Source organism: Eufriesea mexicana, unplaced genomic scaffold (assembly GCF_001483705.2).
Source record: "Eufriesea mexicana isolate 0111107269 unplaced genomic scaffold, ASM148370v2 scaffold15236, whole genome shotgun sequence".
Taxonomy (NCBI): Eukaryota; Metazoa; Arthropoda; class Insecta; order Hymenoptera; family Apidae; genus Eufriesea; species Eufriesea mexicana.
Window position 1 is genome coordinate 3,627 of NW_016922735.1, and position 10,921 is coordinate 14,547.

Genomic DNA, 10,921 nt, shown 5'->3' on the forward strand with positions numbered 1-10,921 from the left:
ATATTTCTGTTGCGAAAAATTCCAAATTTCTATAATTAATTTATGAACTGAAATTATTAGCTATTCCATTATACTAATGGAAAGACAAACCATTACTATCTTCGGCAATGGTTCAAGCACTCTATGCAATAATCACCAATAATGAATTAAATAACAATGAATTCATATTCAGACTTATATTAGAAGGCTCGCTGAGGCTGTGTCTTCACGATGCAATTACAAAAGTTGTTGAATTAATTATAGACGAACATTAAGTCACAGATGAAAGCGAGTGATTTTGCTCTTGGTAAAAAGAAAATGAAACTACGATGGTTATATATTTATGTACCTTTTATTCATTTTGGAAGTTTCACATATACACGTTAATTATTAACAACATAATTCTTCGTTTCTTTTTTTATATCTCTCAATTTATTTTTTATCCTTTCCTTCATTACTTGGAAAATATAAATATAAGACAGTCAATGAAAAATTCTACCTTCTATAACATAGTTACAATGTAAACAATAAACTAACTCTTTCTCCTTCTTTATAACTTCTAATTCTTCTTAAGTTTTTACTTCGTCGTCACTTTCCCAATCGCTAATACGGTCTTCTTTCCTTTCTTTAATTGCAAGTCCAGATGGTTCAACAGCTGATTGTAAGCTTAATTTTGAATCACTTAAATGATCATGAGCTGATTTGCCCTCACCACTAAACTTTTTATTTAATATCACAGATTCTTCTTCATCTTCCTCTGCTTTTTCACCAAATGATAAAACATTGAAATCTCTGTAACAAAATTTTGCATTGCAAGGAATAATACTACCAAGGCTAAATTCTGCAAACATATATGATTTTTACTTTACCGTTGCTGTTTTAGTTTTTGAACTGTTCTTTACTTCTTCACTTTTTTGTACTATTATTCTTGGTATAATATCAGAAAATGGATTGTTCAATATTATAGTTTTTATCAATCTTGTTTATCTCGTCTATCATTCTACCAAAAAAGAGGAAATGGAAGAGAGGATGTGAAAACTGTTTTTCTTGCATAATATTCTTATTATTTTGTAATAAATATATACTAGCATAAGAAAGGGTAAAAAATAAATTTTTTTATTAAGAAATTTTATTTACGATTGTTTATTTACAATGTGTTCATAGGCGAAAAATGAACGTAAAATAAAAAATAGATTGCAAAAAAATTACCGAAAGTACGACCGAGAATCGAACGCTGGTTCTCCAGCATAGGAATTCTAAGCTGTCGCCGTTAGGCCACGACTCCGATTTAAGTTTCGTAAATAAATCCATTATTAAAGTTGTAATAAAACTTGAATTGTAAATATTGCAAAAGCTATTGAGTAATTGCGGCTATAATAATATATTTTTTTAAACTGCATGACAATATCTACAAACCTGCAAAGTTTCAACTAAATTGGTGACTCGAAGGACTTGCACTCTCTTTGTGAGCATTATTATATCATGTATATCCTGTCTGAGATGTTGTCTTTCTCTTGCATTTTCTTACAACTTATATTCCATAGAAAATCTGTAATGTGTTTATGGCAGGTTCTACAGGATAGGTCCATTATGCAATATCCGTTACTATTAAAATATATTAATTTTTCTATATTACAATAACTCATATATCGTAACTTTAACTTGTGCTACACTCATTTTACTTTATCTTTTAATTCGTCCTTCGCTCCGATATTGTTTAATAGTATTTTATATAACCACGTAATTTTTATATATGACACTTATTAATCTTAATATATTGACGGAATAAAGAAATATATTTATCTGAATTAACAACAGATTGAACAGAAACTGACCGCTCTAAATTGTAGAGGGCGTAATAAACCCTCCATTTTGCACGATCGGTATTTCAGTTTGTGACATACCAACTCCCATAAAGTGATAAGTCTCTTCTTCGACTTCGTCTATGATTTCACTTTACACTCTTTATAGATGTCTCCATAATCGGACTTATAATGTGAGGAACAAGATTTTAGAAGCACATGTAATTTTGTATGAATAAAACGTCGGAAATCCTTAAATTTTATTTCTCTTGCATGTACCTATTTCTAACGATAGATAAAAATGTCGAATTTTTCTTTAAATGAACGCGAGGAACATTACCAAAATTTAAATAACTTTACGAAGAAAATTCATCATGAAATTATCGAAACAATCTCTACGTTGAACTGGACGATAGAAAGTATAGAATCTGATGTAAGTATACTGATATCTCATCAACACTTAAACGAGAGTACATAATAAAATTGTATTCACTTAGAATGATAACAGGCTAGTTTGCCCATATGATGCGTCTCATCAGATTAGTAAAAAAATGTTGTATCAACATCTGGAATGTTGTCAGTGGAAACAAGAAGGTTACAATGAATTTGACGTATCACTACCTGAATCAAACTTATCACCAGATTCATATTCTTCAATAAAATTAGGCATGTATTCAAGTTTCGTCCAAATTAAAATTATCATTCTAATTCATTAATCAATCTTATGATTAGTATTTCTTTTTTCCATAAATTCTGTTTTAAATTATAGATCTACAGATACAAAATAGTATTCTGCAAGAAGCGAAGAGGAAGAATCCTAGTTTGAAGATTGGTTAGTATAATACATATAAAATTTCAATGTTGAAATTTTTACGAGTTTTAAATTACTCCATTTTTTGCAGCAAGTTATGAATGTTCTACTTGGCACAAGCTCTATATATCCTTTTTCATATTTTTTGCTACATATTTGAATAATATTAAATATTTGCCTTACATTTCCTTATTTTTTCTTTTTTCATCGTTTCCTTATTTCTTTAAAATGTATAGCTTCTTTCAAAACATGAATTCTTAACACTGATAATAGGTTTGGGTGAGCAATTAATTCCAAGAACGTCGAATAGAATCTTCACAGATTTTACTTGCGATGAAAGGAAAATTTTATATGATTATGTTGTTTCAAATACAGTTAAGCCAGACATTGGTCATGACATTACAGATATTCAAAAATTGTAAGTTTACATTAAACGATGCTTGTTGGCCTTTAGCTTAGTACATGTAACATTTTATAGAATGTTTAAATATTGTTTCAGAAAAAACGAAGGTAAAGAGGATAAAAAATTATCCTTTTTAGAATTGCTTATACAAGAACGCAATTTAAAAAGACGACGTGCTAAGCATAGAGGTGTACATACAAATAAAAAGTCTCATACAGAAATTCTCAGAGAAATTATACATCAGCAAATGGAATTATATGTCGATTATATAACAGAAACACGTACAACCAATCACAATATGAAGACCACAACTATTACCGAGACTCAAGGTTCCAATAATAATCTTGGTGATATGCAATCCCTACTAGTTAATGAACGTCCATTAAAACGCCATGATCGTTTTATAGAAAATCCACAAGATTATCGTAGAAATTTTAACTCTCGATATGATCAAAAATACGAATGCTCCGAGAAATCATATACTCCTTATGCAAAAAGTTCAAAGCAACGAGAGACATGTTCACGAATTACGACTGAATCATGGAAAACGCAAAAACTTCATAAACGAGGTTCTCATTCAAAGGAACGTAATCATGATAGAAAGAATAAATATGGATATACACGATCACATTATAAGAAAAAGAACGTAAAATCTTATGAAAGTGAGAAATCATTCACTAACACCACCTACTCCAAACGAAATATCGATCACGAAGAAAGTCGAGAAAAATTAATATCATAACTATTAAATTTGTATGGTTATTGATATTAAAGAACCTTATGTATGAATAAGATAATCACATATATTTTTACATAAAAATTTCTTTTCTCCTCGTAAGAAAAAGAAAAATGAAAAAAAGAAAAATAAATACAATGTTATTTTCAATTATTATTATTCGAATTAAATGCTTTTTAGCTCAATTAAGTAATTGTTAACTAAGAGAGTTGTTAATATTTAATAATAATGCAATTCTATATGTATAAAAATGGTTTTATTCTTAATAAGCAATAAGCATTCAATCTTCGAATTTTGGTTGTTTAATTTTGATTTCTCTTACTAACCTTAATAGAATATTTCACGTTAGAACGTATAGCATATAGTATAATGCGTGTTCCATTTAAGTATAGCTATAGGTATAGTCCATTACGCGTTACCAATTGAGTGCCAAATCGTATTCAAGTACGTATCTAAGTAAAATATACACTATACGGTATTTTATAAATATATAAATACTTGTTAATCTATCTTTTCATATCGATATGGTTTAATGATTAGTATATATGTGGATATATATATATATATATATATATATATATAGCACATAGCGCGCGCGTATATTTGATAAAACTATGGAGAAGTACGAAGTTTTACGACAAGTGGGTGAAGGATCTTTTGGACAAGTGTACAAAGCAAAGAAACGATCTGATGGTGAAATCGTAGCTTTCAAAGTCATACGAAAGGTAAAGCAATAAGTATTCACGATCAACCTTTCGATGATACTTGTCCTTTTGATTTTATAAGTTTAAGGTATATTTTCGCCCCGTATTAGTAAATATCATAACAAATAAAATTATATAGCGTGGTAGGTCATTGAAAGAACTGAAGAGTTTGCGTCAGGAATGCGAAATACAACGTCATCTTCATCATCCAAATATAATACAAATGCTTGATTCGTTTGAAACAGAAAACGAGGTATTAATATGGTTTTTTAGAAACATTTGCATTTTATATTGGGTGCAACTAATCTTTTCTTCAGATAGTTGTTGTGACAGAGTATGCAGACAAGGAATTGTATGAAATATTAGGTAAAGCAGGTCGATTGTCTGAACAAAGAGCTCAAGTAATAGCTTGTGATCTAGTGTCTGCACTTTACTACTTGCACTCCAACAGAGTATTGCACAGGTTGGATATTTCAGTTATTGTGATGTTTCCAACTATTAACAAATTATTTCTGCTCTAGGGATCTTAAACCACAAAATGTACTTCTCGAAAGCAATGGAGTGGCAAAATTATGTGACTTTGGATTTGCTCGCAGTATGAGTACAGGGACACATGTATTAACTTCAATAAAAGGAACGCCATTATACATGGCTCCAGAACTTATAGAAGAACGTCCCTATGATCATAATGCAGATTTGTGGTGTGTTAATTTTGTAAACAATCAGATCTGAAAGCTTTGTTAGCAAAGTGTAATTTATAAAACACACCTTGTGTTTTAATTTCAGGTCTTTGGGTTGTATCGTGTATGAACTAGTTGTAGGGTCTCCACCTTTTCAAACAACATCTATTTTACATTTAGTCAGATTGATAAGATTTGAAGCAATAAAGTGGCCAGATTACATTTCTCAAAATTGCAAAAGATTTCTGCAGGTTGTAGTATATGCATACATATGTACACATATGTGTATATGCTTTCAAAGATTTTTATTTTAATTTATTTATTAATGACAATTTTGATAATAGGGATTGTTACAAAAGGATCCCTCGCAAAGGCTAACATGGCCAGCTCTTTTAGAACACCCTTTTGTTAAAAATAGAATAGTAATAGTTGGTGAAATTGGGCCTACACCATTCACTACGCCTTTATCAGTGAGTCAAGCTAGAGAAAAGCAGCTACAGTTACAAAATTTGGCAGTACAACCTACAAATCATCAGTCCAAGTATATATACATATGTGTATGCGCGCGCGTGTGTGTACATACATACATATATATATAAAAGTCCATGCATGTCTGCGTTGTACCTAAAACTGAAATTTCATCAAAATGCGTGTTTCCTAGTCAATACTAAGTTCTAACAAATCTATTTTGTCTATACTAGTTTTAAAACCATTTATTTCTAGAACCTATTAGTCGATACTATAGTTTTGACTAGTGAAATTAGGAATAAGTAAATTTTGGAATATACATATAATTTTGTGTGTGTGTGTGTGTGTGTGTGTGCGCGCGCGCGCGCGTGCGCCACACATACACACACACACACACTCTCTAATATAAATTATACATAGCGATATATAATTTTACATAGTATATAGTTTGGTACATCAAAGTCTTATCAAGAACGAGTAGATAGCAATTTGACATATTACAGCTTTATACGGTTGAAGGGCTTCAGAAAATAAGCGTTTGAATATAATACAGATTTCTGGAGAAAGCGATTAAAAAGTTACAAGAGCATGAAAGAACAATCGAGGAACGCCGGCAGAAAACATTCACATCACATTCTCGTTATCCAATCCCACATGGATATTATCAACATGAAATAAATCAATGTTACACTTTACGACATAGCGAACCAAGTGGTACGGATTCTAGCACCAGTGTCGATGTTCTATTAGGAAATCTTAGCTTAAGGGCCTCGTTGAAAAGTGACTTACTCTCAGCAGAGCATGCATTATGTCGAAGTGATTGTCCAAATACTAGAAACTCTGCAAGTAGACAAACTATTCTAACATTCGAGCAAATGTCAAACTTTAAATTACCGATACGTGTAAGCGAACAACATCTGGAAGAGGAAAAATTAGGAAAGAATATCGAACTGAAAAATATCGATGGAAGTAAATTGAGTGTTGTACAACTTGCAGTCCCTCGAGAAATCGAAACGATTCACCCTGAGAGAGATGAAAAAGATGAGAATGACGAATACGTATATGATCAGAAGTTACATTACAGAATAGATGATTCGCAAAATGTCGGTTTATCGTGTAGCAATAGAATACCTGATTGGAATCCAAAGGCTGTTGACAGACCGATCGAAAACGAAGAATGGATAGCGTTTTTACAACGATCTATGGAAGAAATCATGGATGGCGAAGTAGGATTGTTACACCAACAAAACTGTGTGTCGGTTTTTGTGTCGCCGCTAAGGAACCCAGCGGCCGGTTGTCGAGTTGTTGAATACGTTGCTTGCCTTCTATCTTTACCATTCGTTGTACCGGTAACAAAAGATTCTCTCGAAAAGATTACGCAAGTATACTTAGACGTTAGAGTCGTACCGAATCTTGTTTACTCTTTGAAACTTTTAATGTCTGAACGTTCCGAGCCTGAAACAGAGAAAAAATCTGAACCGACAAATGCAAATACCAGATCAGCATCTACGTTATCTGCGGACGAGCTACAAACTTTAGAATATACAATGCTTGTGCTTTGCAGATTAGTTTACAATCGGGAACAATTTCTTACTCAATTTTGCGATGCTGTTTATATCGTAAACGGAGTTACGTTGTTACAACAATTATTGAGTTTAGAAAAAAGAAAGGTGCGCGTAGTTATAGATCTTGTCGCGATTTTAAGTAACATATTACGTTCTCAACCCGAAAATGCTCATCTTGTGGAAAAAGTTGTATTGCATTCGCATTTATCGGGTAAGTTTATTAACAGGAAATTATTATTTCTTTTCTTTCTTTCTTTCTTCTCTTTTCTATCCTCTTGTTATTTCTCTGTAATTATCATGGTTACATACGATTATCACTCCGTTGTTATACCAACGAAATGTTTTTTCTGTAAAAAGGAAATTCGATAGAACAGCTTGGTAAACTGCTCACGCATCGACAAGCATCACTCAGAACGAGAACTTGTCATTTGATTAGGCTATTGGGCAGATTTTCTTGTAGAGCATTGCAGCAAATTTGGTGTAAATCGCTGAGGAATTTAATAGAAGGTTTAACCGTGGACAACGATCAAATTGTGAGGCTTGTAAGTAACAAAATGCATATTCAGGTGAATCGCTTAACACAGGTTCAAGATTACATACCAAGTATACTTTCAGGCCGCCGAAGATGCAGTGAACGAATTAAAGGAATTAATGTACTACAATCAACAAAATCCTGTTACTTGATGCATCTTCCTTACATGTTTTAACATTTTTTTTTTCTCCTTTGTACTCGAGAATCAGAAATATGAATATTATTTTTTCCTTTTTTATCGAACTAAATAGTATTTTACCATTATTGTTATTTTTTATTATTCGTATATTTTACCGAAGTCCAGTTGAAACATCCGCAAATTTTCACATTCAATTAAGATGGTAAATCGAGTATCCATTCGATGGCGGATACATCGTCCAACGAATCGTCGTTATCCATTGTTTTATTCACTTGCCGATCACGACATTCCTCTTTATACATTTCTTGCAACTTTAGCATATCCTTGACGCTGAGTCCTTTTCGTTGGCCAAGTTTGATCTCTTCCTTCTGCACAAAAAAACGGGCATTGAACAGATAGTAAAGAGAAAAGGAGGCTATGAAAGATAGGAAATAATAATTCATGAAATCGTCGATTACATACTTTCGGTGCAATAGTCGGGTCACCATTTTTCGAAAACGCATAGGAACTATAGTGCATCACGCTCATATAATCGTAACTGATTCCATAGTCAGTGACAGTTTTATTGTCATATTTATTAAAATTGTGCTCCTTCCCTGTATAAAATACATCACGATAACGCGAATAAATTTCAGTTCTCTGATTCAAATCTGTCAATATCGAATCTGTCGAATATAAAAGTAATTGACAAATTACCTGGTTTTATATTTTCCCAATTTATCGTGACCCATTCGTCACGATCCGCAGCACTTTGTTGGTGATAAAAGCCTAGTGCGTGCATCAGCTCGTGAACAATCACACCGTGTTGCACGCATCCTGGATTTTGTAAATTTACAACTTGTCCACGATCGTGTCTGCCAACTAAAGACCAACATCCCGACATCTTGCCCTCTATAGTGACATAGTCACGGTCGGTTTTCTGATAAGGACGAAAACGTATACACGTATTTTTGTGATATTCTTTCATAGCACCCTCGATTAACTCGATGTCCTCCTCGTCTACGGTAATAAATACAATGACATTTCATATCGGTGTTTAATATCGACATCTTGTAAGTAACACAAGAAATCGAATTACCGAAATCCTCTTCCTTTATATAATACGGTACAACTCCACCTGACCAACGAAACTTGGCATTTACCAGACCATTTTTTGCACCATTTTCTTCCGTGTTAAGCATTATATCTCCTTCGTACAAACCGCTCAATTCCCACACGTTCTGTTTCTCCGCTTTTGTCCACGATCTTATGCGATTCGCTATCAACAATAAATAACAGATAACGTTTCGATGAAAACGTATTTTTCTGCTTGTACCAATGATACATACCGATGGTTTGATGCGCGTGAGTTTCGTTGAATGTGCCTTGAAATTTCGGCGTTGGTGGTATGATCTTTCTCTCGGGAACGTGATTGATCACGTACGAATCGACAACGATTCTCGTTACGATAAACAGCATTATTACCATTTTACCATTTGTTAAGTAATACATCTTTACCGGAAAAACAATGGGAGCTCGACCGTTTTTCCTTCCTTACAAATCAGCAACCGAAATACGTACTACGATACGTATTTTGCAACCGTGATTTTTATATGTGGAACAAAGGTATACATGTGCACACTCTTTTTGTACCCTTGTCTCGTGTATATCATTATCAAACGTTACTTGTTAAAACTTGCTCGTAACCGATATGCGCAATCGTTTCCGTTGATTACTCCTGAATCGGTTAAACACCGCAGCTTCTATTACACGAATAGTGATATCACGATATATACGATAGAGCTAACGTTATTCGATTCATCTTAATACATTAGTTTACGTCATAAACGCATACTATTTTGAGAGATGATCATCGCGAAGACGATTATGGTATATTTAAGGCATAATATATTTTTGTGCTAAAATAATATATTGTATAACAATGCAAATTTATGGTGAACGATAACGAGATCGCGACGAGAATATCAATTTGAGTCATTAACTAGTCACCTCCGTATATGATTAACAGTTATCTTTGTAACTATTCCTTTAAAGGGACTAACATTTTTAACTTTTCTGTTAGGTACTTAAATACTACTCAAATATCAAAGTATGCCCTGGCCTGATTTGCCCTGAAATTCATGTCTCGGTGAATTTTCTACTTATATACTGTATTATAATTTTTCGAAACAAAGTAGAGAAAATGACGACAATGACGACGACAATGACGAGGACAATCAACATTGGTACCACCGGGTATATAGGCCAAAATGATACAGTGGTTAACCATGTAATGCAGCATTTGGATATGTCATCTGGGAATTATTCCGCGCCTTTCTCTCGTGCTCTTATACTTTGTTGCTATATCTTCGTTTGCTTTCGATCTCTGCTACAATCGTTTCGTTTACCATAGCTTCCATTATCATATAATACTCGAAGACGAGACGAAGGACCTCGCGTTATTCTAACCGTTCTGAAATTAACGCATTTTCTCCAGTCCCCGTTGGATTAATCGTTTATCGTGACTCTTGGTATTCCAATATCGATATCTTTATTTAATATATCCATACGGACAAACATTCTGGCGTTTGAAAAAATCTATCGAATTATAACGATCAGAGGATTCGATATTGGAATTTCTGGTGAAATATTCGGAACTATTTTCATATTTCAATCGCTTTGCAACGGTTCGATTATTTTCGAATGTGGAAAGTGCGTGAAGAGAACGGGAATGTCTCGTGTCGCGTGTCCAAGACAATCACTGGTAAAACTTGTAATCACGCTTGAAAATCTTTTCAAAGAGCGATCGAAGCAAGGTCAATGACCAGCATGTTCCAGATTCGAGTAGGAGCTCCACATAGCCTAAATTCTAACCGGATTTCTTGGAACCGCAAGCGAGCAGAATGATTCTTTCGCGTCTCTTACGGCGAATACATCCCAAGTATATACTTTTACAAGCACCTACGATAGGTAACGACCGGTCGAAAAATTAATTGAAATTTTCTTTACTCTCTCCCGCTATAAATTACGCTACGATTACCTTTTCTTCGTGTATCAAATTATTTCGTTTCTTTACGATCGTTTGAATGGAAAAGAAACAAGTCGAAGCATAAATATAACAGA

General features: G+C 33.3%; 3 protein-coding genes across 3 annotated transcripts; 2 read left to right on the plus strand and 1 right to left on the minus strand.

The window, feature by feature from the left end:
* The first annotated feature begins 2,042 nt into the window (after window positions 1-2,042).
* Window positions 2,043-3,737, plus strand: LOC108554008 (U11/U12 small nuclear ribonucleoprotein 48 kDa protein). Its single transcript, XM_017909137.1, has 5 exons — window positions 2,043-2,214; window positions 2,279-2,447; window positions 2,551-2,613; window positions 2,866-3,010; window positions 3,092-3,737. Exons 1-5 carry the CDS (start codon window positions 2,083-2,085, stop codon window positions 3,735-3,737), a joined length of 1,155 nt encoding a protein of 384 aa, XP_017764626.1. The 5' UTR covers window positions 2,043-2,082.
* Window positions 3,738-4,330: 593 nt separating this feature from the next.
* fu (STKc_STK36 domain-containing protein fused) lies at window positions 4,331-7,832 on the plus strand. Its single transcript, XM_017909144.1, has 9 exons — window positions 4,331-4,456; window positions 4,575-4,688; window positions 4,753-4,898; window positions 4,957-5,136; window positions 5,222-5,366; window positions 5,460-5,656; window positions 6,137-7,359; window positions 7,506-7,690; window positions 7,764-7,832. Exons 1-9 carry the CDS (start codon window positions 4,346-4,348, stop codon window positions 7,830-7,832), a joined length of 2,370 nt encoding a protein of 789 aa, XP_017764633.1. The 5' UTR covers window positions 4,331-4,345.
* A 181-nt stretch (window positions 7,833-8,013) lies between these two features.
* Window positions 8,014-9,310, minus strand: LOC108554009 (zinc metalloproteinase nas-13). The gene is made up of 5 exons (XM_017909138.1): window positions 9,148-9,310; window positions 8,898-9,077; window positions 8,516-8,818; window positions 8,282-8,415; window positions 8,014-8,187 (listed from the first exon to the last, which is right to left on the minus strand). Exons 1-5 carry the CDS (start codon window positions 9,308-9,310, stop codon window positions 8,014-8,016), a joined length of 954 nt encoding a protein of 317 aa, XP_017764627.1.
* Window positions 9,311-10,921: the final 1,611 nt, after the last annotated feature.